Source organism: Lasioglossum baleicum, chromosome 3 (genome assembly GCF_051020765.1).
Source record: "Lasioglossum baleicum chromosome 3, iyLasBale1, whole genome shotgun sequence".
Classification (NCBI taxonomy): Eukaryota; Metazoa; Arthropoda; class Insecta; order Hymenoptera; family Halictidae; genus Lasioglossum; species Lasioglossum baleicum.
Window position 1 is genome coordinate 21,281,807 of NC_134931.1, and position 26,681 is coordinate 21,308,487.

At 33.9% G+C, this 26,681-nt stretch overlaps 7 protein-coding genes across 12 annotated transcripts; 3 read left to right on the forward strand and 4 right to left on the reverse strand.

Moving 5' to 3' along the window:
* The first annotated feature begins 83 nt into the window (after window positions 1–83).
* Su(p) (prostaglandin E synthase Su(P)) lies at window positions 84–2,581 on the forward strand. The gene is made up of 5 exons (XM_076421217.1): window positions 84–422; window positions 499–573; window positions 1,217–1,554; window positions 1,732–1,843; window positions 1,931–2,581. Exons 1-5 carry the CDS (start codon window positions 138–140, stop codon window positions 2,291–2,293), a joined length of 1,173 nt encoding a protein of 390 aa, XP_076277332.1. The 5' UTR covers window positions 84–137; the 3' UTR covers window positions 2,294–2,581.
* LOC143207568 (uncharacterized) lies at window positions 2,379–5,151 on the reverse strand. The gene is made up of 9 exons (XM_076421218.1): window positions 5,010–5,151; window positions 4,735–4,887; window positions 4,516–4,646; window positions 4,299–4,431; window positions 3,483–3,605; window positions 3,320–3,403; window positions 3,076–3,228; window positions 2,867–2,995; window positions 2,379–2,782 (listed from the first exon to the last, which is right to left on the reverse strand). The coding sequence occupies exons 1-9, from the start codon at window positions 5,113–5,115 to the stop codon at window positions 2,673–2,675; spliced, it is 1,122 nt and encodes a 373-aa protein (XP_076277333.1). The 5' UTR covers window positions 5,116–5,151; the 3' UTR covers window positions 2,379–2,672.
* A 304-nt stretch (window positions 5,152–5,455) lies between these two features.
* On the reverse strand, window positions 5,456–11,845 carry Oseg1 (intraflagellar transport protein Oseg1). Of its 3 annotated transcripts, XM_076421198.1 has the most exons (16): window positions 11,570–11,845; window positions 11,193–11,302; window positions 10,995–11,115; window positions 10,701–10,911; window positions 9,823–9,896; window positions 9,452–9,722; window positions 8,991–9,152; window positions 8,620–8,920; window positions 8,172–8,542; window positions 7,564–7,956; window positions 7,042–7,456; window positions 6,692–6,918; window positions 6,215–6,596; window positions 5,957–6,123; window positions 5,709–5,870; window positions 5,456–5,595 (listed from the first exon to the last, which is right to left on the reverse strand). In XM_076421198.1, the coding sequence occupies exons 1-16, from the start codon at window positions 11,617–11,619 to the stop codon at window positions 5,509–5,511; spliced, it is 3,504 nt and encodes a 1,167-aa protein (XP_076277313.1). In that variant the 5' UTR covers window positions 11,620–11,845; the 3' UTR covers window positions 5,456–5,508. The 3 variants fall into 3 exon arrangements, with proteins under 3 accessions (XP_076277313.1, XP_076277314.1, XP_076277315.1); XM_076421199.1 differs by lacking the exons at window positions 11,193–11,302; window positions 11,570–11,845 and having other exon boundaries at window positions 10,701–10,927; window positions 10,995–11,112; XM_076421200.1 differs by lacking the exons at window positions 10,995–11,115; window positions 11,193–11,302; window positions 11,570–11,845 and having other exon boundaries at window positions 9,797–9,896; window positions 10,701–10,842.
* Window positions 11,846–12,073: 228 nt separating this feature from the next.
* Gaa1 (glycosylphosphatidylinositol anchor attachment 1) lies at window positions 12,074–16,537 on the reverse strand. Its single transcript, XM_076421204.1, has 10 exons — window positions 16,289–16,537; window positions 15,472–15,689; window positions 15,227–15,383; window positions 14,573–14,781; window positions 14,247–14,464; window positions 13,982–14,169; window positions 13,572–13,711; window positions 13,298–13,497; window positions 13,044–13,211; window positions 12,074–12,955 (listed from the first exon to the last, which is right to left on the reverse strand). The coding sequence occupies exons 1-10, from the start codon at window positions 16,428–16,430 to the stop codon at window positions 12,679–12,681; spliced, it is 1,917 nt and encodes a 638-aa protein (XP_076277319.1). The 5' UTR covers window positions 16,431–16,537; the 3' UTR covers window positions 12,074–12,678.
* Window positions 16,538–17,482: 945 nt separating this feature from the next.
* Window positions 17,483–21,397, reverse strand: Pick1 (protein interacting with PRKCA 1). 3 transcript variants are annotated; one of them, XM_076421210.1, is made up of 7 exons: window positions 21,151–21,397; window positions 20,922–20,971; window positions 20,661–20,807; window positions 18,997–19,315; window positions 18,722–18,917; window positions 18,449–18,598; window positions 17,483–18,319 (listed from the first exon to the last, which is right to left on the reverse strand). In XM_076421210.1, the coding sequence occupies exons 2-7, from the start codon at window positions 20,960–20,962 to the stop codon at window positions 17,886–17,888; spliced, it is 1,287 nt and encodes a 428-aa protein (XP_076277325.1). In that variant the 5' UTR covers window positions 20,963–20,971; window positions 21,151–21,397; the 3' UTR covers window positions 17,483–17,885. The 3 variants fall into 3 exon arrangements, with proteins under 3 accessions (XP_076277325.1, XP_076277326.1, XP_076277324.1); XM_076421209.1 differs by having other exon boundaries at window positions 17,485–18,598; window positions 21,151–21,386; XM_076421211.1 differs by lacking the exon at window positions 20,661–20,807 and having other exon boundaries at window positions 17,484–18,598; window positions 21,151–21,388.
* A 1,713-nt stretch (window positions 21,398–23,110) lies between these two features.
* Ip259 (NSA2 ribosome biogenesis factor-like IP259) lies at window positions 23,111–24,924 on the forward strand. 2 transcript variants are annotated; one of them, XM_076421219.1, is made up of 2 exons: window positions 23,111–23,250; window positions 24,004–24,924. In XM_076421219.1, exon 2 carries the CDS (start codon window positions 24,058–24,060, stop codon window positions 24,835–24,837), a length of 780 nt encoding a protein of 259 aa, XP_076277334.1. In that variant the 5' UTR covers window positions 23,111–23,250; window positions 24,004–24,057; the 3' UTR covers window positions 24,838–24,924. The 2 variants fall into 2 exon arrangements, with proteins under 2 accessions (XP_076277334.1, XP_076277335.1); XM_076421220.1 differs by lacking the exon at window positions 23,111–23,250 and adding an exon at window positions 23,258–23,804.
* Window positions 23,133–26,177, forward strand: Rps27a (ribosomal protein S27A). Its single transcript, XM_076421230.1, has 4 exons — window positions 23,133–23,250; window positions 25,075–25,200; window positions 25,282–25,499; window positions 25,984–26,177. The coding sequence occupies exons 2-4, from the start codon at window positions 25,098–25,100 to the stop codon at window positions 26,131–26,133; spliced, it is 471 nt and encodes a 156-aa protein (XP_076277345.1). The 5' UTR covers window positions 23,133–23,250; window positions 25,075–25,097; the 3' UTR covers window positions 26,134–26,177.
* Window positions 26,178–26,681: the final 504 nt, after the last annotated feature.

A 26,681-nucleotide genomic window follows, 5' to 3' on the forward strand; every position in this document is an offset into this window, starting at 1 on the left:
ATAACCTGTCTTTTATTAATTCTTTCTCGATATCGTATTACTATGTCACTGCAGTAGTAAAAATATTTGTTTACCAACAGCTGTGAAGTGATTAATCTACTGAAAACTGTGTACATACTAATTAAGAAGCAGCCATAATGTCTGCTCTAATTAAATTTGTGAAAGTGCCGCAAAATTTGCATTCGTTCAAACAAATTCTCGTCGCATGTCCGAGAAGAAGTGCAAGTTTCTCGTCGGCAGCACGTCCAACAGGAAGAACTATACTGAAAGCAAGTTTAATTGGAATTTCCGTCGGTGTACTTACCACATCGGGTTATTCTATCTATGCTAGCATACAAAATTCCAAAAGCTATCATCTCGAAGGAAAGGTTCAGAAAATTGAAGCATTGAAAGAGAAACCTCGAGTAACCGTATCAAGACAGGTATGTCAAAAGTTAATATTAAGTAGAATGTTGGCACAGTCAACAAATATTCTAGAACACGTTATTACTCTTTCAGATTATTTCACCAACAGACACAAGCGAGTTAAAGTTAACTCTCTTTCAGTATCAAACTTGTCCGTTCTGCTGTAAGGTAACACGACTATATTAATTGTATTAAAACTATATCCGCACTGAAGCAACATCCAGCAACTTTTTATCACCTATCGTGTTGCCTTCTTCTTATTTTACCGAATAAAAGAGCAGCAAATATGTAGTTGTTCAATGTGTCGCTTCAGTGTGGACATAGCATAAGATATACAGTGCTTTCTCGATAATTGTTCAAAACACGGATCCAGCCAGGGATACTATTCTTTGACTTTTGTCGAATGTAGAAAAGGACAGGAAAACTCAACAACAAGTAACTCAACCGAGAGGTAGCCGAGGAAGCAGAGAAGCGTAAATATAACTAATCAAATAAGAAAACTTGTTTATTTTTCTAATGAAAATGATACCAAATATGATATAATTCCAATTATATTTACTTGTATAACGAATGAACAAGGACAGCGTATGGGAAAGAAAGAAACGCGGAGAGTCGCGACGCTGGCACAGTTCAAAGGATTTACCGTACACAAGTAAATATCATCGGAATTATATATGTATATCATAATTGTTTTGGGACAATTAAAGGCCAGACATTTGGGAGATTTATCGAGGGAACACTGTGTGCACTTTGCATTTCACAGTAGCAATTCGGAAGGATTGCAATAGAATTAATAAGAAACATGTTACAGGTCAGGGTTTTTTTGGATTACTATGGACTCTCTTACGACGTTGTGGAAGTAGATCCAGTATTAAGGAAAGAAATATCATGGTCATCTTACAAGAAAGTACCAATACTTTTGACTGAAACCACGTCTGGTTATCAGCCTTTGAACGAAAGCTCGATGATTATTTCACTTGTTGCATCGCATTTAAAAGATAAGTCGCAGAAAGTGGATGAGCTAATGAGCTATTATCCAAGCATAGCGGTGCATGATAAAGACGATAAACTGAAATATGAAATTATGAATAAGTATTACCTAATGTATAAAGATAGTTTGCCAGAAAACAAGAACTTTAATGATATTATGTAAGTAATCAAAGTATGAATAAGTTTTTCTATTATTAAAAGATATGTATGTTAGAGAAGAGCATAGTTTTGTCAAAATGACGGGGAATCACACTAAAAATTTTTGGCCTTAAATTTCGCGCGAGCCGAGTTTTATAGGAAGAAAATAAAGAAAGACAATTAAATTGATTTTTACAGAGAAGAGCGTAAATGGAGAAAATGGGCAGACGATACACTTGTCCACACCCTTTCACCAAATGTATACAGAACACTTGACGAGGCCTACAATACATTTAACTGGTTCTCAAAAGTACAACTAATTTATATTGCATCCCCACGCGATATTGAAATTAGAAATTAGAATACGAACTATGTATAACACATTTTTCTATACTAGGTTGGCCACTGGGAAGAATATTTCCCAGCCTGGGAGAGATCTATAATGATAAATGTAGGTGCTTTAGCTATGTGGTTGATTTCGAAACGTTTAAAAAAGAGGCACAACCTTAAAGAAGACGTCCGACAGTCGTTTTACGATGATGTGAATAAATGGTTACGAGCTATTAAACAACGTGGCGGCAAATTTATGGGAGGAGATCAGCCTAACTTGGCAGACCTTGCTGTCTATGGGATTTTAAAGAGTATAGAAGGGTGTAGAGCTTTCCAAGATGCCTTAGATAACACAAACCTGAATACATGGTTCAGTGCTATGACGAAAGAAGTGGAAGCGCATTCTGGAAGGAAGTATCTTGTCAATTAGATAGTATAAATTTATTAATTTTATTTTACTTCGTTCTCTCCGCAGTAATTTCTATTAGTTGAATCATTTTCATAGTTCATACATAGAGTGAAACAAGATTTTATGAAAAAGACGTACAACTGTGAATTTTCGACGAAATATGATGTAAATAATAATTTATTATCGCGTATCACTGTCAAAAAATATCAGTTATACAATTGCATTTCACATATTATGTATACATATAATATAATATAATACACACAGTTTTATTCTATATAAAACTAATAAAATATGATAAAATAAAAATACGAATATTACAAGCTTTCTCACAATCCTATCGCAGTTTATTATCAGCTAATTTTTTAATATTGCTAGATTTTAGAAAGACTTTTTTCATTTATGCTGTACAAGGTATTTGACGATATGTCAACGAGAATCCTTTATTCTCCAAGTCGAGTGTTTCATTTCCGTCCGTGACAACATATAATACAAATGGTTTTGAAAACGCTAAAATAAGAAAATCATTAAAGTGCTGGTGTATGTACATTTAGTAGCATTTTTTATCGAAATCAATTGCGATACTACACTTACATGTTTTTGTTGTAAAAGCATTTCCACAAAATCGATCTGAACCGATTGCCGTACCACTTTGAAACGGATGAGGAACAATAACAAAGTCAGTGGTACAGTTTTCTCCCATTTGTTCAGAATCTGCTACGCCTATTTGCAAGTTAAGATTGTCACGAGAATGTCACTATTACAAATTCAAATTTTTTGTTACCTATTTGTTATTATGTTACCTATTAAGTTATCATCCAGAGAACCAGTATCTCCAGAAACGGAAAACGAGTTATTAGTTGTTTGTGACCATTCTATGGCACAATATCCTTGAGCCATTCTTACGCATACACCATAATTCGTGTTTCCTATTTGTCGTGTAGCGACGCCTGGCGCTGAATTTACAATTAATAATTAATAATTAATAATTAAGTAACAGTTTCCCAGAATTTTTATTACAATAGTATAAATGAAACTCTATAGTACCTCTTGGATTTGGCGATCTACCATAATTAAAACTCTGAACAACGTCTGAGGTACCAGTATAATATTGCAAACATCCGTTTGGTGCTATTCCAAAAAAATATAAAAATGTTAAAGTCACATTAAAAATTCCGTAATACTTATACATATGTAAATAAGTATGTACCTCTGGATGGGGAGTCACATGGTATCTGTTGAATTCTTATGTTCCAACGACGATCTGTACTGTACTCGGAATTAGTATCGATTGACAACATAATTGGTGTTGCACCATTGAAATCCATATATACTGCAAATGCGAAGAATATCTCTTTTACAGCAAACAATTTGAAAGCAGCAAGAAACAATAAAGTTCGTAATATTTAACAAAGATTTCCTATCATGTTATTGTATATTTTCTACACTCCTCGAAATGGAATTAAGGGATCACATGTGCGAACCCGAAAAATTGCTCCCACTTTAAGTGATCATAACTCCGTCAAAAATTGCCTTATCGATATACATATGTATCGTTAAGCAATGGTTTCAAAGCCTGAAACCGCTCTAGACGTTCAGATGCTCTGTTTCAAATTGTTGCTTTGTTGGTTTTTTACAAAGTTATAACGAGATGTGAAGACAACATTGACTGTTAACAAAAATTTTGTACCATTTTGGAACATCACACACGGGGAGCAACAAATTTTTGTTGATAAATCGCATTAATATCATTTGGAAGGGCTATCTTTCCTGTGTAAATTGTGTGGTTGTTGAATATTGTGCGATTTTTTTTTATTCGAGTTATTCAACATTGAAGTAAATATGGGCTTTTTAACTTTAACTGGCTGCGCAGAAAGCGAAAAAATTATAGTAGAATCTTGTGCAAAAAAGTAATAGAAAGAGCGTTTCTTTCTCTTCTCAAGGCACTCCTTTTGTTTTTTCAATTCTACGATAATTTTTGTGATCCTTTAATTCAAATTTTGAGGAGTAGTGTAGTGTTTGTTACCATGTTGATTCGCATTTTCACCGCAAATTCGAGGTACAGACGTCGACGATCCAGAAACCAAAGAGAGATCGAAATCACAAATTCCATCGATATTTGGGAAAGCAAGACAAAATTCTAAGAAGTCCAAGCGTAACTGAAATGAAAAAAAAAGAAATATTTACAAAATAATCAAGTAATGCTGTGGTATTGCAAATACTTTTCTTGAATGCATATGTACCTGACAGATATTTGAGTTACAACGCTGCACTGTTATTGTACATCGTCCTGTCCCATCATAAGTCATTGGATATTTTGGGTTTGTAAAATATGTATTGTTTAGGTTTGTAGTAGATCCGCATGATTTTTGAACTAGAAAAATCATTGGTACAACATCGTCGGATGGGAACATTTTCAATTTAGAAATTTCAATTAAAAGAGCAATAATCTAATTACTCACAGACACAACAAATTCCAAGTCCATTTGCACAACTACCAGACGCAGTACCTCCGTATTCACGACATTCTCTTCTTGTAAAACAAGTACCATTTAAGTTATTGCTAGCCAGGCATTGTGAGTTTGCAAAACGGACTACACTGAACAGCGGGAAAACTGTTTGAAAATTTATACTGATAAAATGATGTATGATTTTCCATAACGTTCTGATTATAAAATCCAGTACATTAGTAACGTAATATTTGAAATATACAAATTTCTCGCCAGAAGATACTTACACCTTGGGCGAATATTCAAATCTTGGACATCCAAAACATTATTATTATCCAAACGACATTTAACCGTGTTTCCAAGGAGAAACATTACAAGAACTGCACGCAACATCTTTCAGATTATAACTGGTTGAAAGATACGCGATCCTTCTAAAGATTTAGTTTAACGGTACCAAAGGAACCGCAGACAATTAGCACTTACAGAAAGACAAACATAACTGTCCTGTCAATTTACCTAGCGAAGAACAAGTTTAGTTCAAGAAATAGCAAATCAAAATTCTAATTCTTCAAAGAAGACGTATATGTTTTGGTTGAATTTTTATCTAGTTCTCTCGATATTCAATATACAAACAAAAGTAATAGCACATTTGAAATTATCTTTATTGCACAAAAATACTGTAAATTAAAAAAATAAAAATTGTTTAAAATCTCAAAATTTTGTACACTTTTTGTTCACTGTTTTTCTGTACATGTATATATATAGTTTATTGTAGTAGAATCAATTTTAATCATTAGACTTATTTACTGCTCTGCAAAATGGACAATGCCCATATCGCAATAAAGCCAGTTCATAATCATCCGAATGAAAGAGCTGAAAAAAAATGTTGATCTATCTTTATTCTATCTATATAATTATCTATCTAACTGAAAAAAAGAAATTGTTATCTATGATTCGCATTGATTCTAAATGTGCTGGTTTCGTACCTTTAGACAAGATTTACAAAAAGTAATTTGCAGATCGGGCAATAGATTTTTGAAATAACGTGTCTTGAATGGTTTAGGCCACTGAATGATTAATACGGTGCATGGGTCCATACTCTTCAAAACATTTCTTCCCACGATTATAGTAGAAGTACTTGATTTTTCCTAGAATATGAAATTAATCGTGGATAATTAAGGATGCAATTAATTCTATAAATGGAAAGAAAATATTCATATACATGGTATAATACCTCGTACTTTACTAAGCGTGCAGTAAATAAGTCTACTTCGGGAGCAATGGTAAGCTGATCTTTATCCATCGTATTATCAGACGAAGACAAAGACTCGTTTATTAATTTTTCTGCCTCTTCGTCTGAAATATCTTCTTCCAATTCGAATTCAACTAAGGGTAGAATCTCTAAAACAATATATATATATTACTTACAATTAGAAATATAGCCCAAGATTGTTTTATACTAAATTCTTTCAGAATGCCATATATAACATACCGAACATCACAAAGGAATATTGAAATTTTAATTTACACTGTACACATTGTCCCTGAGTGTCCGATGATAATAAAGGATTAAAAGTGGAACATTTGTAACAAAGTGGTAAAAGTTCTTCAGGGTCTCTGTAAGGGGAAGCTCTGGCCAATAAATTCGAAGTTTCTAGCTGGCCGAGCTGGCTAGCTGGAATTTTTGTTTTGCGCAGCTTTTCAAGTAACTGCATCGTCAATTTGTTTGCACCGAGCAGAGAAGCCTGTTTCAGTAGCGTGTACATTATAGTAAATTTCGAAATTCCTTCAACTTGAATACTTTGAGTCTTCGTTAATAGAAATCGCGAAATGTTGAAAAGAGCCTCTGGCATTAACGATGTGAATGGTTCTTCCTAAAAAATGGAATAATATAATTTCATATATCATCTTAATTCATATTCTAAATTCTCTTGAAATAATCATCTGATCACTGAGCTTTTTAACTTACAACATATTTGTGAATCTCGTGATAAGCATAGTAAACGTCAGCCTTCTCATAATACCGTAAGAACAGTCTTTTTAATTGATCGGTGCTTTTATCAAGATTTAAGCTGATCTGAGAGAGGAGCCAGTAAAAGTAGGAAGCATCGCGAAATCTTCTCTCGGCAACTGCATTTTTTGCCAGCCTAGTCAACACCATTATCGACTCTTCAGATTGTCCAGCTATTTGAAATGCTAAAAGAATGTGTCAAAAAATATTATTGTATAATTCAACGGTAAACAAAAAGGAATTAAAGAAAAATAAAGGAAAAGATTATTGTGGTAAAATAATTGCTAAAAAAAAAAATAATATTTCACCTTCTTGAGCTTCAGAAAAATGGCCCGTTTCTGCCAACCACCTGGCATATGGTCCATAGATCCTCGCTCTCAATTTTGGATTTCTTTCAGCCAATTCGAAAGCTTCTGGCCATGCTTGAGCATCCACTAGGACATCCGCTACATCAGGATCGTCTCCTAAACGACTAAAAATTTCAGCAGCACCATGCGTTGCGCCCAATTTCTTCAATTTCTTAGCAATTATAGTCAAATTATCTCTGTCTGATTTATCAAGCTGTCTGCCGACTTTAATTAACATATCGATCCAACCATATTCTGCAATTATATTAATGGCACGATCCACGTCTCCTGCTGACAGAAACGTTTCTGCTGCGGCACGCGGTTCTCCAAGACTTTTCGCCCATTCTGCTCTTTTGCGAAGTAGTATTGTACGATCCTTAACACATAGCATTAGAGAAGAGCATTAGAGAAGAGAATTAGAAAATATAAAAAAGAGAACGATAAAAAAAAGAAAGAGAAAGAGAGAATGGAAATTCTGCTAACCTGACTGTTTCCACCAGCAATAAATTCTTGCGCGATATCAAACATACGCAAATCGGAATACATGGTTAACGCATACTGTTGTAAACCAGCTTTTTGATAAAGCCTCGCAGCTTCTTTCAGTTTCCCCATAGCGGCCGCAGCGGTTGCCATACACGCTTCTCTTCCCCATTCGCCAGATTTCAATTTCTCTTCGACCTCAGACACAATCTCTATGTATCTCAGGTTTTTCACTTTAGCAAAAGCAGAATACGCTACGTTCAACTCCAAATTTTCTAAGGCAGCAGTACCCAGAGCAAACCAGTCCGAATCTGCTACCCCGAGACACGCTATGTTGTAAGCATGCGAGAATAATCCAATATCCAAGTATTGATACATAAATAATGATAAAGGCACCTGTTCACATATTATATGAAATTTTATTATAGTGTGTGCAGTGTGCACAATTCTTCTTTCTTTAAAACTCATCAGCAGACTGTCGATTTTATGCATTTACCAAACAAAAAGATTTAAAAATACTGCTGTATTCTGTTTTCAAATCGTAAAATAAATGTTCTGTTTCTGGCAGAAAAATCTGCAGTCTGCTCGTGAACATCCAAGCCTGATCTTACCTCCACCGTGACGATGCAAGACCTATTTAAGCAGTATACTTTCGATCCATTATGACCCACAACATACCCGGAAAACTTCTGTCTATATTCCGTAAAATTTCCTACTTTGATCACTAAATATTCTCCGCTCGTGAAGCACATTATATCCTCGAAACTACTGTTAAATGCTACACTGTTCACATCTTGAAATTCTTGAATTTTTTCTTCCGCATACAGATCAAACACATAAAGAACTCCTCGGTCGCTCACAACAGCAAGCTTCTCTTTCAATGAACTGATATCAAGACATCTTACCGAACTGTTGATTTTCGTCAAATGTGCTGGGAAAGGATTGTCTAGATATATTTTTACTATATAACCAGTAGTTAAACCTGAGAAACCACCATTAATTAATTATGGCTAGTAAAGAAGATACCTGTGTACTTCTGCTTTTAAATCTATTACGAACCTACTACCAAACACTCTTGTCCAATTGGACCGCCAACAACTTTTATATAAGTAATCAGCGCATCGAGTATCCATTCTCTCTCTATTGTGCCGCTAAAAGATAAACTCTGTAATCGTCTTTCTGTACACAAAATCAAGTTATTCGTTGTGACGACTAATAAGTTGCAATTCAGTGGTTGATTTAATTTCTCGCATATCCGGTAATGCATGCCATCATCGTTGGTGTTTGATGGTTCATAAATTATTACACGCTCAGACAACTGAACTGCTAGCCTATTTTTATATAGAGCTATACGCGAAACCTGAAATTATTTATAAAACTTGTTTAATATTCTAATGACAACAGATTTTTCCGATGATACGCTTACTTACTAGATCTTTACATTTAATCCGAACTTTCTGACCGGTAATTAAATTTTGTATTATTACATCAGTCATGTTTTCTCTATAAGCATATCTATCTCCGTACAGACCATGTACAATATCCCATGATAGTTGTAAATACGTTATCGTTCCATCTTGGCAACCTAATGCCTGTGAATCGAGAGAAAAAAATCCAAGAAAAAAGAATAATAATAAATAATTACTGGACAGAGTGGATCTTAGTGAATGCATTTATAGGAAAATTGAGTAAATGAAATAGAGAAAATTGTTGGAAAATTTGACAAATTGACAAATTGAAGATGTCGATAGATGATTTTTCCTTTATTAAAATCATTAAGGGAAGAAATAACATTCAGCTTATTAATTTTTATTCTGCATAAAGATCCGCAGTCTATTATCATTACGAATCTAATAAAATCAAGTAAATTAAATACTGTGCAGATTCTTACGATATGTGTAGATGCTGGATTTGCCGCGCAGCTCCAAACCCAAGAAGAGAACGTACCCCCAACATTGATTAATTGTATCCCATCGTATGTCATTAATATACATTGTTTATTACTTCCAGCTATTAAAATATATTGTCCATCCGCAAAGTTGCACATCTTCAGAGGAATGAAGCTCAATGATCTGTCTTTACCAACAGGTTTTCCTGTAGTCGAATAAAAAGATATGGTTCCATTCCATTCGGCGATACAGAGAACATCTGTAGAATTTTCCCTATGAACAATATACGAATTTCTTGATAGGCATTCACCATATCGTATATCTGTTCCTGTGTAAAAATAACATACATAACAAAATAATAGTACTGCATTACCATTGACGATTCCACAATAAACTCCATATAGGAACTCCAGTTTGTCTTTCAATGCGTATTTGTTCTTCTCCATTCTAAAATGTATACATTTTCAAACAGATTAATTAGTGATAACAATTCTTTTGATGTTAACTGTTAACACACGCACGGCCATCAGTATAAGACCCGCTGAGACCAGTGTCGACGGCCGTGCTAGCATTAATCAATATTAACCCTTTGCACTCGAAAATTAAACATTTCTTCCGACCTAGAATATATTTCCATTCTCTATGATTTTTTTAATTTCCTGGATATCAAATTGATATAATACCTCAGATACAATACTTAAGGGGTAGACTCGTTTCTAGGATTGCGAGGGTGCAGGATTTTTCATGCAGTCAAAAGCGCTATAAAAGATCAATCTAGGCCGCAATCGCCCTCATAATCGCCTTCCTGTTTTTAAACCAAGTTTAATCTATCTATCTATACATTTCTCTCTCTCTCTCTCTCTCTCTCTCTCTCTCTCTCTCCCTCTCCCTCTCCCTCTCCCTCCCTCCCTCCAAATAATGCTTCCAAATAATGGAAATTACGACTCGTAAATGTAAAATGTAAAATTGGACTTTTGAGGACGACTGCGGTCTAGATTGATATTTTGTCTGGCGCTTCTGACTACCCTGAAAAACCCTATCGCGTATGCATTATCAAGAAATGAGAAGGCGCATCCCGCACCCTTGTAATCCTGGAAACGAGTTTACCCCCTTAAGTGTTTAGTAATTGATTAGATACCAACATATTTAATAATCTAAACAATATTTTGAATATTTTGAGTCACCACTCGGGTGCTAAGGGCTAAAACAAATCTAAACTTGGCAAAGCGTTAAAAGGAAATCAAAACAGACTTTGTTTCTAATCGAGACATATCCGGAAGCCAATCCAAGGGCCAAATATTGACCGTCGCTTGTCCAAGCGCAACAATTCACTCGTCCTCTTGATTTATGTTTCATCACAGCTTTCTGTTCCGGAGACCAGAAAGCAAAGTCAGATAACGAACAACTCAATAGTTGATGGGACACAGGATTAAACTGCATAGCTTGAATGGCTTCATTGTGCCTGAAATAAATGTTATCTATACAAATAAATGATATAAACATTTAACTCAGGAAATGTATATAACGTAACAATATATAACTGACGAATATTTAAGTATGCCTTCTAATCTGGACGTCCAAATAATAACACTTTTATCTGCACCTCCGGATGCAAATTTTTTACCATCTCTCGCATAACATACACAATAGACTATGTCTTTGTGTCCTGCAAAATATGCATACATGCAATTAGAACTTGTAATTTCTTTATTTACATTATCTAATTGTAATAAATCAATCTACCTTTCAACGGCTGAATCAAAGCACCTTCGTTGGTCTCGTACACGAGAACCTGCTGCCCAGCAGCGACAACTAATTGTGTTCCCTCAGGATTAAAACATAAATCGTATATACTGAAACAATTATATTCACATTATCGACAAAAATGTTTACAGGAGAAGTAAAAAATTTTAAAAATTAAAATAGCGAAAAAAGATATAAATTTTTTAAATTACTATTATGAAAATTCATCATTATCATTTGAAATATTTTTTTTAATAGGTATAGTAACAATATATGTTGATCGCTATTTTATTTGGAATGTTTAATTATTCGATAACTCTTATATTTAAGATTGAATTTTATTGTTATAGAAAATATTTTCTGAGATTACTATTTACCATTCTGATTTTTCTTGAACTTTGTCGACCCACGTTGGAACAGCCTTCATTGTTTATTTCCTTACAATGAGACAATTTTCTAATATAAATTTCAAAACATCGTTGACATTATTTTCGTTTGTTGTTTGTTTGCATCGTTTCCACGGAAACGATTAAGATGGCGGCGTCAGCTGAATGCATGCTGAATGACGCCGAATCATTATACTTTATGACTTTAATATATATACTTGTACGTGTAACATCGAGGAAATTTCCTCTCTTTCTAAAATGATGAAAGGAAAAATAATAACCAATAATAATTACGAATATTTTTTATGTAATATATTGCATCAATAACCTACAATGAAAAATTAAAAAGTTAATTGATTCGTATGAATTGTAGGTATACGAAATGGAATATATATACCCGAATATTCTTGTTACAAAATATCTTATCATTAGATGATAAAGAACACATATATATATATATATATTTATACTTTTCTTTGGTGATATTTTGTAAAATGAAATTATAATAAATATTTATTACACATACATTATCGAAAAATGTTATGAGGATGAGTGTACCATATTAATGAATGACTTATCATATCATACAACTATAGTACAATTATACTTCTCTAATTTAATAAATGCACATTAGTACTCTATATAAAAATGACAAATGCATATATCTCGATTATGTTATTGACTGATAATCTAATATTATATATTACCACTGACTGAATATTCTGCACATGTTCAAGCAAGTACTTGAACTCAATACTATTGAACCTATATTAACAAGTTCTTATTAACAATAAATGGCAATTTTTTAATATTAACGACATCCAATGATGATACACAAGATAATAGTAATTATTAGACTGCGGATCTTTGTGCAAAATAAAAATGTTTTGCATTGATTGTGGGAATCAGGAATGACATAAAAATTGATTCCATTCCTCAACGACTTTGTTATATTAGAAAAGCAACGATACAACATTTTTGAATTTTTAAAACGTTTTACCGTTTTATATTTCACCTAACCAATTTCTTCATAAATGCATAAAGATCCGCAGTTTAGCAATTATTCAATTGTCCTCGTGATAAAACGTAATTTAGACATGTTACGTGGATTTCACACTATTCGCACACAAAATATTCCAAAACAGAAGCCAAATAGGGAATATTGTAGAAACTGCTACATTATAAAACCAGTTCCCATATATCATTGAATCCATAATGCTAAAAACGTATGCTTGCTTGCTAGCACGATAGCTACGGAACAAAATCGAGAGGAACGGATCCGTGGAAAAATTTGCATATGTGTAACACAATATGAGAATATTTGAGGTGACGAACGGATGTAAGAGGATCCAGAGAAACGAAAGGAGGCTCCGACATCTGAAACCAAATTATGACAAAAAAAATTTATATTTCGTACAATTTGAAAGAGGCAAACAACAAACAAATGTTTTAGAAGCACTCTTACTTGCTGCCAGACTTCTGTTTCGGTGTAATTGGTAGAATCATAGGCACATAAACTATAGCCACAACGAGCGCTAAAGAAAAATTGTGCATAGCTATACACATTAACACGGTAGCTAATTCCACCGATGCAATTACACAAATTAAAGCTGAATTTTTATACTTTATTACTCTGAAAATAATTCAAGCATATTACTATCTGAAATTGTATAGTTATGTCAATTCAACAACTATTATTGTAATGAATGTTTGAATTACCTTTTAGGATAAAGTGGCAACGCTAAACTCAGGATGGTTATCGCTGCGAAACCAAGATATATAGAATCTTCTGTACGAAGGTTAAACGCTTTTCTACCGATATACGTTAGTGCACTAGGCGATGAAGCAATTATTACTCCAAAAATATGAGCCCATAATATTTCCGAAGTTATAATTCCGATATCAAACCCATCATCTTTCTATAAAGTTAAGAAGTTATATTAGCGATCTCTTCTTAAAACAAATAATACAATAAGCTAACAATTTCAATTACAATTATCTTCGATTGTTTAGTGGTAGTAGCTACACTTTTTTTATCTTCTGCAGAAGGGGATATCTGAAGTCTCTGCCAGATGGAAAATGCTTTTATAAACACTCCAGCAATAATTAGAACCAAGGATCGTATATAAAGTCCTGAAAATAATAAAAATTTCCAACTTAATTGGATACTGCCTAACGATTTATGATACCGTTTCACACTAGGTTTAAAGGATGAGTCAAAATGACACATTCTATTATAATATTCTTAGTACTTATTGATTTCGGTATATATATATGTGTATATATATATAAAAAGTGGCTAAAAATTTGAATAAACACATTCTCGTTATTTTAATAAAGCAACGTAAAATAGTTACTGTTAGTGCTCTGTAAAGCTAGTGTTAAATAGAAATTTCCACTTACCAATCGAAATGTAAGTATCGGTTGACGGAAGTAGATAGAAAAAGTACGACTGATGAAAACGTTCCAGTAAATTATTCAACGACCGAATTATACTTTCCACTACGCGACCTACTTGATAAAAATTTTCATCAGGATTTCGTTGGCCACGTTTTTCAAAACCTTCCAGAGTAATTGCTTCAATTCCGAACCTTCGATAGTATCGGATAGTATTATATTATATTGAAATATTATAAAAGCATAATGTACTTAGCAGTTGATTAAATACCTATGGAAAAGTCCATGATTACCAGTAGGAATCCCAGTAGCCTGAGTACCTATCATCATGAGAAGCGTTTGAAAATGATAACGCCAATTTTTCAATTTGTTTTTGTATCTAACGTCGAAACGCTTTTGAACTGAATGTTTTATGCCTCCTTTGGCAATCATATTCTGTGCTAAATTAAAAAGATCCAAGTTGGGCAGTTGTCCATTTAAACCTTCAACCTACACATTAATTTCAGGATAAAAGCATATTCACATGTTTCTGCAAATTGTATACATATGACATACTTAAAAATGTTTTTGTACAAATTGTACAAATATATGACATACTTTAACGTCGATTGATGAAATTTTCATTGAATGCAATTCCAAATTAATAGCAGCTTGAATGGAGCCAGCACGACCTGCTAGATCTCCAGAAATAAGTACACCTTCGTCACCGCTTGTGACTCCGTGATAGGCATCCAGCCAAGCCTGTATTCCTAACTGTTCATGTTCTGTTATTAAGAATATAATATCCTTTGCCCAATACTTTTGTTCTGAAATAGAAGGAGAGAACAAACAAGTCAAAGTTTGGTGTTTATTTTGTTATATTACTCATTTCCAGGATGATGCGCCTTCCCATTTCTCGATAATGCATGCGATGCTAGATAAAGATCAATCTAGGCCGCAGTCGCCCTCAGAAGTTCTATTTTTACTTTTACCAGGTATAATTTGCATTATTCTGCGACAGCTACATGCTGCCGAATAATGCAAATTCCGTTTCGTAAACTCTAATCTACTACTACTATATTACCTCCTAGTATATTCAGAATATTAAATTTAAGGAGAGATAAGAATATATATAGAATATAGATAATTAAACTAACTGTAAGATTTAAAAATAGGACTTTTGAGGGCGACTGCAGCCTAGAAAAAGCCCATCTTTGCATTATCGAGAAATGAGAATCCTGGAAACCAGTCTACCCCCTTTAGACGACTTACTTCTACAAAATTTGGCGAATGCAAGAAGCAGAGCAACAGAGGGAGCAGTATCTAAATAAATGCTGTTCACCGGTCTAAAAGGAACACTGACTATAATCGCTTCTGTACTGGCTGCTCTTGGAGCTCTTATGATTCCATATATATTTTGTCCTGTAAACTATAAAAAGAAATTGTTCTTTACTTTACTAATAAAAAGAATATATAAATATAAATATAGAAGTATAGAATATGTATTTTTTGTTTACTTTTTGCTCTTGAAATGGATATACTAATGAAAAATTATGTATGTAGACATCTAATTGAAGCTGATTTAATTTAGCTGCTAGCCAAGCATACGGCATTGTATCGGGATAATGTTTCATTTCATTAATCAACTCGTAATAATACTGTTTCGATGTTTGTTCCAAATTACTTTCGGTGGTAACCAATCCTGGTAGTAAAGCATTCTCGGAAAAATAGGTATCTGAAATGATTACACATATTTGTCAGTATTATATAAAGTTTAGAGTATTACAATTAATCTTATACTTCACAGAAAGAAAAGTAATCATGCTATACAATATTACATAGAAAACATTATTGATTATAACTAGACAGCGGATCTTTATGCATTTACGAAGAAATTGGTTGGGTGAAATATAGAAAACAGTAAAAGATTTTTAAAATTTGGGAATGTTGTAATATATTTTGGTTTTAATGTATATAACAAAGTTGTTAAGGGATGAAATTAATTTTTATGTTATTTCTGATTCCCACGATCAATGTAAAACATTTTTATTTTGCACAAAGATCTGCTGTCTAATTATAACATAAAGTTATTTGTTCACCATGCGTATCTTATTGTTTTGCATGTAATATTTATGAACTATTTACATAATATATATATATATATATTAATGATACAATTTATGATAACTTTGTTATGAGAAATTTATAATATACTGTGTTACATTTGATAAACTATTGTAGCAATTGAATTGAAAACTATTTTTTAATTAACTGATAGATGAAAAAATATAACCTATTGTTTTCGGCATAAAAGATAGCAAGGTAAACACTTACTGTCATTAAATGTTGGTAAAGCAAGAAGTAATAACCAAATAATTCCGCTAATATAAAGAAGAAAACAAAGCGGTCGTTCCCATTTTAATAAAAATTTTATTATTTTCCCAGATCCTGCACTAGGATCTGTTAACAAACTCATTTCGAAATCTATACCATTGAAATCAGGATCAAACCAGATCAAACCACTGATATATCAGTGGATCATATGAGTGGATCAAACCAGTGTCGCCAGAAAGTGACCGAACCGTCACTCGAGGGGAATACAAGGTACCCCCTCTCTGATGACCAGATGAGTAATATGTGGTAATATGTGACACGTTGCGCGTGCGCGATGAAGACGCAACAACGACTGACATTTCGCAGGTTTTACGTTATTGCCGCGTATCGTATCGTACCTATTATGTACATATGAATCATGTGGGTCGTTCTAAATAGAGACTGTAAATATTCTTTATTATAAATAAAATTAATTGTAACATGTGGGAGTTTCAGTCGTGAAGCGAAGTATGAATGCTTACTATCCCTAGTAGCATTTACGGTTGGCCAACGGTGGCCAACGGTTGGGAGTTTGTTGGGGAATGGTGGGGCATGGTTGCAGAGCCCTGAGGCAGTTATATTGGCGGGAATGTATCGAAATAATCTTACCGGAGAAAAAGACTCCAGCACGTGTCCTACGAGTTACAAAATATACACAGATACACTTGTTATACATTCATTTTTCAGAATCAAATCATATAAATTTTTTAAAATTCTGCGGGGTGCTCAAGGAACCCCATTTCATCTACCCAATAGTAGATACGTTACTGTTTTTCCGCGCAGCGCCTCTAGCGGCCATCCATCGTATCAAAAAAGTTGGGCTCAATCGAAGCACTGTTGTGCGCCATCGAAGGCCTCTCGGGGGAAATTGAATGAATCCCAAAAGTACCGGGTAATTTAAATTACTGAAAAATGTTCCATAATAATAATAAATAACTAGACTCCGGATGTGCAATTTTCAATTTTTGTAGATGAATTTTAAGAGAAAGTGGAATAAAATAGAATCTTATTTCCCGCACGGTAGTAGTCTTTGCAAATCTAAAATAAATAAAACTTGTACTAAAATCTGTCGAATTGTATATTCTATCGTTTTTTAAGAATTTTCAGAAGCCATAAATGCATAAAGATCCGTAGTCTATAAATAACTAAACACAATTTATATTTACAGAATTGTTTACTTCCATACTTGTTATAATAATTAAAAATTTAATAAATGCACTTCTCCATCTTATGGTTAGCACTTACTGGAAATATGTAATTAATTTATACATTAAGCATAATACATATATAATCTTTTTTGTACACATCTATAAATATATATGTATATGTATATATATATATATATATCTCTCTTAAAAATAATGATCTTTGGTGGCAATCTTTGGATCATGAGAAACAATAAAAGTAAATTGCGTGGACTAGCAAAAAAGGTATGACAACATAAACACATTATTCTGGAATGGTGTTTGCGTGACATTAAATGCTCTTTTTTTTAAAAGCTTAAAAACAATGAATAGTAGTTAGTCAACATATTCTTAGAAATAAAAGTATAATGATGCTACATTGTATTATCGGGCTCTGATGATACATCAGGTGTATCATCGGTGAAGCTTCGCGTATCTATAAGGAGCTCTTCGTTATTTGATTTTTCTTCGGGCTCGTATTCATCTATGTCTTCTCCATCATCATTTATCATTTGAGATCCGATCGATTTATACTGAAACGCAGAGTGTGATAAGTCGACTTCTACAGGAAATAGTGTCACTGCGGATAACAAGTCTCTCGTATTGGAATAATACTTTCCTAAACCAGCTGCAAATTTTTGCAATTGCCATACAACATCTTGGACATGTTTATTATCTAATAATTCAAGTTTGACGAGCACATCCGATCTAAGTTTCGCGAACTTAGCTCGAGCCTCTTGTCGACATCTCAACACTAGCCGATACTCGTAATTGCCTGTTTCCATTCGATAAAGAGGCTCTTGCAGTGCTGCGGAACATTGTTCTTCGTCATCTAATTCTTTCACTTTCAAACAATAGGAAAGATATTCAAATTTTGCATCAGCATATTTGCTGATAGTCAGTCGAGTATCTGGAATGGCTTTGTTAAGATATGTACCAAGATCGTTTAATATTGGCTTTATCGACTTTAACATTGTTACACCAAACTTTTCCATTTGCCGATGCTGTTCACCAAACTGTCTGAAAGCTTCGCTAGCTCGTGGTTGCGGTTCTCTCACTCCTATTGCAGCGAATGCATCTCCAAATACTAAAAAACACATTGGTTTAATGCAATTTACGATAACATATAAGAAACACGAATATGCATACGCAATTTCCAATTGAGCAGGTCTTAATGGAAAAAAAAAGAACTGTTATTCAGAAATTATACCTTTATATATTTGTGTCAAGTCAAAGAATGCATGCAATGTTGACTGAGCATGAGAAACAAGACCTCTGTATAAATATTCTGTACGTTGAAGTGCCATTAATCTTTGTACAAGTGCATCGTTACAAAGAATAGCGTGCGACAATCCGAGTGCATCTGCCGTCGCACTTCCCATTCCTTCGACAAGCCTATGCTTCACCTAAAAGTTAATATCACTGTTTGTTAGCAATAATAGTGCTAACGAATTATTTATAATGAGCAGATAAATTGCAGAAAACCTTTTTTAGAGCTATATCAAGTGTTCGTCCTTGTTTAGGATCAGCGTGTAATTTGTTGTAATTAATACTGACTTGAGAGTCGCAAGACTGTATCATTTTTGCGACTTCTACTTTCGTCTTTCCCCTAACCGAAGATCCGTTAACCGCAACAAGTTCATCTCCTGCTTGTAGGGTACCATCCAGTGCAGCAGGTGTATTGTCAAATACTTGTACAATGTACAAACAACGGCACTGAGGTGCCCCACCTCCAATGCTTATGCCTATCAGATTACTGCTGTCCTTTTGTATTACCACATTTCCAGAGGTAATTGTCATCCCCCTGTATATAAAATCATACAATAATCAAAATGTATGGAATGTTCATGAATTTCTGTTCTGTTGAGCAAAAGACGAAAAACCTTTTCCAAATACATATACGAGAAAATGTAGTAAGCATATTTATATAATATCAGCTAATAAAATCACTAATTTATGGCTTATGTACACGTGTATTTACATAGCGATAGAAAAGTAATAAGTAGACTGCGGATCTTTATGCGAAATAAAAATTGTTTGCACTCACTGCAAGATACAGGAGCTACTTAAGAATGTCTTTCTTCCCTTAATCATTTGAGTGTGTTCCAAGTAATGTATTGACACTCTTCGAATTTTTAAATCCTCTTCTGTTTCAAATTACAAGTCCTCTTGTTTTGTCAGTAATAAGTAGAACTGCCGATTTCATGCATTTATGGGAAAAATGAGTGGATCGAATTTGAAAATATAGAATGCTCAAAATAATTTCTGAACATCGATATATTTTGAACTTGCTAGAATTATTCAAGAAAGAATGAAATGTGTATCTGGCTTCTGTCTCTTGCAATCGAAGCAGAAAATGTTTATTTTGCATTTAAAATCCACAGTCTAATAGTGTAATAAGCTTCTAATAAAATAATGCAAATAACTTGAAATAATTTGAAAGAATTACACAGTAGTAAGTGTACAGAATACTATGAATAATTAAAATGATTGTGTTGAACAAATAAATTTAAATGTATAAGAATATGTACCTAGTTACACAAATGTAACAAAACATTATTCTTATTCTTACCTCTGGAAAATCTTTTAGTTATCAAGTATTCGTTAGTAATATAACAAAAATATCGAAATACATTACTACTAGAGAAATAAATGAAATATTGCTTGATTTTTGAAATGTAGCTTACCGCATGCACATTATTATGTTACAACTTACATCGCACAGGTTTGCAGTTGATGAAGAGACTGATCTGGCGAGATCAGTTCTACATCTGGTCTATGTTTTACAATAATAAGAGAAAAGAAAAATCGTGAAATTGACAGAGTGCCGAGAGCGTGTATCAGTAGATAGTAGTGAGGGGGGTATGCGAGACTCCTGATTCCTGAGAATGTTTGGCTTTCCCGAAAATCTTTGGGATTTCTTACTAAAAGACAATATTAAAAGATTCCATACAGTATCGGAAATCCCAAAGATTCTCGAGAAACCCAAACATATTCGGAATCCCATCCCGACCCGATACGCATCTTCCCGTTCTGCCCCAAGCATCGGTTTCCGGGACTTCCCGGGATCTCGCACGCCATTAGTAGATAGATATGTGTAAAGAAAGTTGTAAAGAAATAGTAAAGTAGTAAAACATATCAATGCGTACATGCGATCTTCCATCATGGTATATTGATCTGATTGAGCGCTAGCCGATGGCACGGTGGTCAACAAAACAAGACAATCCTCCTGTAACTTTTCATCCAACTCTTTCCAAGTACCTTTAGTCGCAGATAAAACTGCTCGACCCTTCAAACTATACCACCGCACCGTGGCATACAGACATGCATGGTACAAGAAAATAGAAGCACATTTAAATTGAAATGTGACATATATCAATAATGGTAAAAAGAGTTCTCATGAAACCAACATCTTGTCCTCTTCGAAGAAGAAATCATCTTCGTAATCCATGCTTGCAACCTGTAACATTTAACGATCATTAAATCGATCATTCATATTCTGTCATTATTAGTAAACAAATAAAACCTGGTTGAGTAATAAATTCCAAAAAAATTACGCTTCCAATAATACATACGAAACATACTATAAATAATTTTCAAGTGTGAACGTTACAAATGAAATTTACATATGTTTTATACCTTTTTCTTAGTGTACAGGGAAAAATTGTATTAAGGTTATCTGTCAAAGAATCTGCGGAGAAGGCGAGAAGTGACAGTTACGTCGCCAGAAAGTGACCGAACCGTCACTCGAGGGGAATACAAGGTACCCCCTCTCTGATGACCAAAGTAATATGTGACATGTTGCGCGTGCGCGATGGAGACGCAACAACGACTGACATTTCGCAGGTTTTAGGTTATTGCCGCGTATCGTATTTATCTGATCGTATCTAAATAGAGACTGTAAACATTCTTTATTATAAATAAAATTAATTGTAACATGTGGGTGTTTCAGTCGTGAAGCGAAGTATGAATGCTTACTATATGTACAATTGAAAAAATCTTGAAATCTGTATGTAAATATGTAGTACTGAGTTACATTCCAGTAAAATCAATAAATAAATCATAATATATTTTAACATTTTTAACACTGTTAACCCTCATACGCTCCTCAAAAATAGTTGCATAAAAGAGACTGGGATAATAAATTTACTCATTTTTCTTCTACATGATAAATTGACAAGTTATGTTTTATTTGTAATGTTACATTCGACATAGACATAAAGGGATCAATAATTACATAGTATGTGAAATAAGTAAATGGGTGAATTAATGTACGTAATTATTATATTATGTATATAAATATAGTTGGATATAACAATATAATTATTTAAAAATATATTACAAATACACAGGACTCGTTCCAAAACCAAAAATTAGTAAAATGGTAAGTAATACGTGAAACAAGAAAGCATTATTTACTTTTAATGTTGTAAATAACGGATTTCTAAAATAAATTAGATAATACACCTTGTGTACTTACAAGTTTTTCAATAATGACAGGTAGCGTCAAAAATCATTTCTGCAACACATAAAATATATCCAAATTTGAAAATTTAATATTTGTTTCGCTCATAGTTTTTTTAGGGAGTTATCCGTATATATCTTTTATAATTTATAATATTATAATTTATAACATCTTACACAATAACCTGTAAAACTAACATCACTGAAAAATTCTGATACTATAATTATAGACATATTATGCATATATAGAAAATATAACTAGGAAATATAACCATAAACTAATCACCCAGCACAACTCATGATGGTGAACAACAGCTGAATTCTCGTTCTGTGCGCAATCCATTTTGTGTCCAATTCTACATGTGCACCATTCATATTCTGTGGTGTGCAATCCCGCTGTGCGCCAAACAGGAAAATTCGGATCTTCCAGTTGAACGTTGATTCGTCGGGTGGCTCGTCTTTGGTTGCTGCTCGATGGTGATTGGTGGTGGAGGTGCCTCAATAGCGCGCGCACGAGAGTCAGTGATGGGATGATTGTTGGCGCTTTTCACGCGCACGCGCGACGACTCTAGCCTCAGTCAAGTACGAAGATCGCGGGGTACCTTGGTCGCCCTGCTAATTTCCCGCCATATAGTCTCCCACTACTTTCCCCCCAGTAGTTCCCCACTTTCGGACGTAGACGTAGACACGGCCCTGACGAGAGTGGGGTACACGCGAGGGTGAAGGCCCGTCGAAACAAGGGTCGTGGGACCGAGCGAGAGAGAGGTCCGAGGGAGTTCCAAGAGGTCCTTGTGTGACTGAGAATTTACGACTTCCTGTCCTTGACCGATTCTAGACTTCGACTGCCTATTTATGCGTAATTGGTGAAGCTCCTCCAAGAGTTACATGACTTTACCCAAATTCCTCGATTAGTCTCGTCCATCTGGTTTCGTCAAGGATCTCTGTGGAAACCTCTTGTTTCCCTACTTATTCTAAGCCTAAGCTATCGTGCCCGAATAAAGAATATATGTATATGAAATACGCGGCTTTGACTAAACGTTATGCTTTATATTCAAATTTCCCTCTCAGCGCCATTAATCGAACCTATATTACGGTAACGCTATCGTAACTATGTTCGCGTGATCAACAGGTCACGCTACAGACCGTAAACAATCTAGGATATTTAGTTTCAATTTCTTGGTACCAGATGGCACTAATTATTTCTTGAGTTTTCATCATCTTTATACGTAACCTAAGGTCCTAATTTCTTTTCGCGTGTGGGAAGCGTAGTTGAAGGTATGTTAAGTTAGAGATTTTCAAATATTACTTTAATTTTATGATAGTTTCGATGAAGTTTCATTGATTTAGATGTAATAATTTTTTAAAATATATTTATAAGTATTTTTAACTGTTATAATGTTCTACTTTCGCGTGTGTATAGTAGAACGAAACTGAACGCATGGCACGTTGCAGTAACATGGTTTTACGCCGCTTTTTAATGAAGTTGCGTTAATAAAAGGAGAACGTTAATTCTTCTTCCAATATTATAATATCATATGTTTTATCTAGAAAAAGTCGATTTGGCCTTGTTACAAATATTAGGAATAAATAGTATTATAGTGTATTCTAAGTAAATATAAAGTGCTGTTGTTAATTATATTATACGTCAGTGTTTGTCCAGAGTACAATACATAGTACCAAATATATAGATAAAAGTGTTGGTATATGTTTAATTCTATGAAATATATGATCATTGAAATCGATCAATATGTTTACTGGACATAAGACGTTATATATGTAACGTACATTTCTTTATACGTAACAAATATATAAAGCCTGAACCCACATAGGTAGGTACATTTCACATTTCTGGAGTCTTCATTTAATATAGTAATCCATATGTCTATAAATTCAACCATTTATACGTAACATATAAAATGTCGGATCTAAAAGATTTTCATATAAATTTTCTGTATTTAACAGGTAGGTATTTATAAAATAACATATTTAATCATTACATTGTTGTAGATTAACTGTTCTTCTTTTCAGAATTGTTTGAGTTAAAGAAGTAATTTATTCTGCAAAGAAGAAACATCGTTTGCAATGCCGCAGAACGAGTATATCGAGAGACACCGTAAGTTATACGGTCGTCGGTTAGATTATGAAGAAAGGAAAAGAAAGAGGGAGGCTCGTGAACCTCACAAACGGGCTGAACGTGCCCGTACTCTGCGTGGCATAAAAGCAAAATTATTTAATAAAGAACGGCGAAATGAAAAGATTCAAATGAAGAAGAAAATTAAGTCCCATATGGAGCAGAAGGTGAAGAAAGATTCGACAAAAGTGTCAGATGGAGCGCTACCAGTGTATCTACTAGATCGTGATGTTCAAAAGGATGCAAAGATATTATCGAATATGATAAAACAGAAACGTAAAGAAAAAGTTGGTAAATGGGATGTTCCGATTCCTAAAGTTAAAACGCAGTCAGAGTCGGAAGTTTTCAAGATAATGAGAAGCGGAAAGACCAAACGAAAATCATGGAAAAGAATGGTAACAAAAGTAACATTTGTTGGCGAAAACTTCACCAGGAAACCACCAAAGTTTGAGAGATTCATCAGACCGATGGCGTTACGTTTTAAAAAAGCACACGTATCTCATCCTGAATTGAAAGCTACATTTTGCGTACCAATTATTGGAGTAAAGAAGAACCCATCCTCCTCTATGTATACAAGTTTAGGTGTAATAACCAAAGGAACAATAATTGAAGTGAATATATCAGAATTGGGGTTGGTAACGCAATCTGGAAAAGTAGTTTGGGGAAAATATGCGCAAGTCACAAATAATCCTGAAAACGATGGTTGTATTAATGCTGTACTGCTTGTGTAAAATGATATTACCGCATTGTGATTATTATTATGTGATTTGTACACAGATGGAAATCATTTATAATAAAAACTACGTTCGAAAGATAAACGTTTTGCCTAATTATTTCTCTGCACATTTACAATAGTACTATTTAGAGCAGTAAGAATAGTATACCGAATTGTATAGATTATTATGATCTTTTCATGAAAAGCCTCTAAATCCTATATAGCTATGTAATTTTACTCTTTTATTTTGCAGTTCCGCATGCTATTAATTTCAAGATGCAGATTTTCGTAAAAACACTCACCGGGAAGACCATCACCTTAGAGGTCGAGGCTTCGGATACAATCGAAAATGTTAAAGCTAAGATTCAAGATAAGGAAGGTAATATAATATTAAAGATAAGAATAATAAAATATGAATTCTATTTAAACTGGATATTTGCTAATAAGAATATTGTTACAGGTATTCCACCGGATCAGCAAAGATTGATTTTTGCTGGTAAACAGCTTGAAGATGGTAGAACCCTCTCAGATTACAATATCCAAAAAGAATCTACTTTACATTTGGTCTTGCGTCTAAGAGGTGGAGCTAAGAAACGTAAGAAGAAGAATTACTCTACTCCCAAGAAAATTAAGCACAAGAAGAAGAAGGTTAAGTTAGCTGTACTCAAATTCTACAAGGTAGGTTATTTGTCGTTTAAAATTTTCCTAAGAATTTGTCATTCCATTGATATCTTCAAAGATTAATTTATAGTATCTAATCATTTCCATAGTATTAACATAGAGATTCGAAAAAGAATATGTGAAGACAATTCACTTGTAAAAACTGAATTTGTTGATCATTATTAAAACCAGAGGTGTGCGAGAACCCGAAGATGCCGGATACCCACCCGATGGTCGAGGCGAGACGGGTTCTCGAAAATTTCCGGATGTAATAATATTCGGTTTCCCGAATATTCCCAAAACTTGTCGAGAACCCGAATATGCCCGGTAACCCTGAATATTCGCGGAAATCCCGAAATGTTCTCAAGAACCCGTCTCGACCCGACATTTTCGGGTTCACGCACACCTCTAATTTTAACATGTTATACTGTCTTCGATTGGAGATCTGAAACAATATGCCTTATTATCTCGTGTAAGTTCAAAAAAATGTTTCATTATACAGGTGGATGAGAATGGGAAAATTCACCGATTAAGGCGAGAATGTCCCATGGAACAATGTGGTGCGGGAGTTTTCATGGCAGCAATGGAAGATCGTCATTACTGTGGAAAATGTGGTTACACTCTTGTATTTAACAAGCCGGAAGATAAATGAATTGAAAGCTTGTATCTTCATTAAAACAGTTTTATAAGTTCAAACATGTTACTTATTATTTTATTTACCCACGTATTCGATATATAGAAGAATCTTTTCGGTAGGTAATTAAAGTACAATGGGTCATTCCATAGTAAATCGATCACTTTTTGCAGACACTAGCGTCGATTTTGTTCTAAACGAAATATGTTGTAGTCCGTGTAAAATTAGGGTTTTTTTGCCGGTTTCGAATTGTTTTAACACTTTACTTACTGGAAGCCTATTAATAAGATTTTCAATAATTGTGCTGTACCAAAAGAAAGCATAGAAATTTTCTTTTACATTGCAATTTTACATGAAACTATTAGATGACATTGTTGATGATAACTTGTTAGTTCACAATGAAAACTGCTGTTGCTATTGAAGGTTCCATTAAAAAGTGTTTACCAATAATCACCGGTCGGTAATGTGTTAATAATGGCAGGCCTTCGAAGTTTTCAATTTTTGCCCATTTTGGCAAAAACGGGCCTCACCTACGAATTTTTATCTCAGGAATTATTTGTCCGATT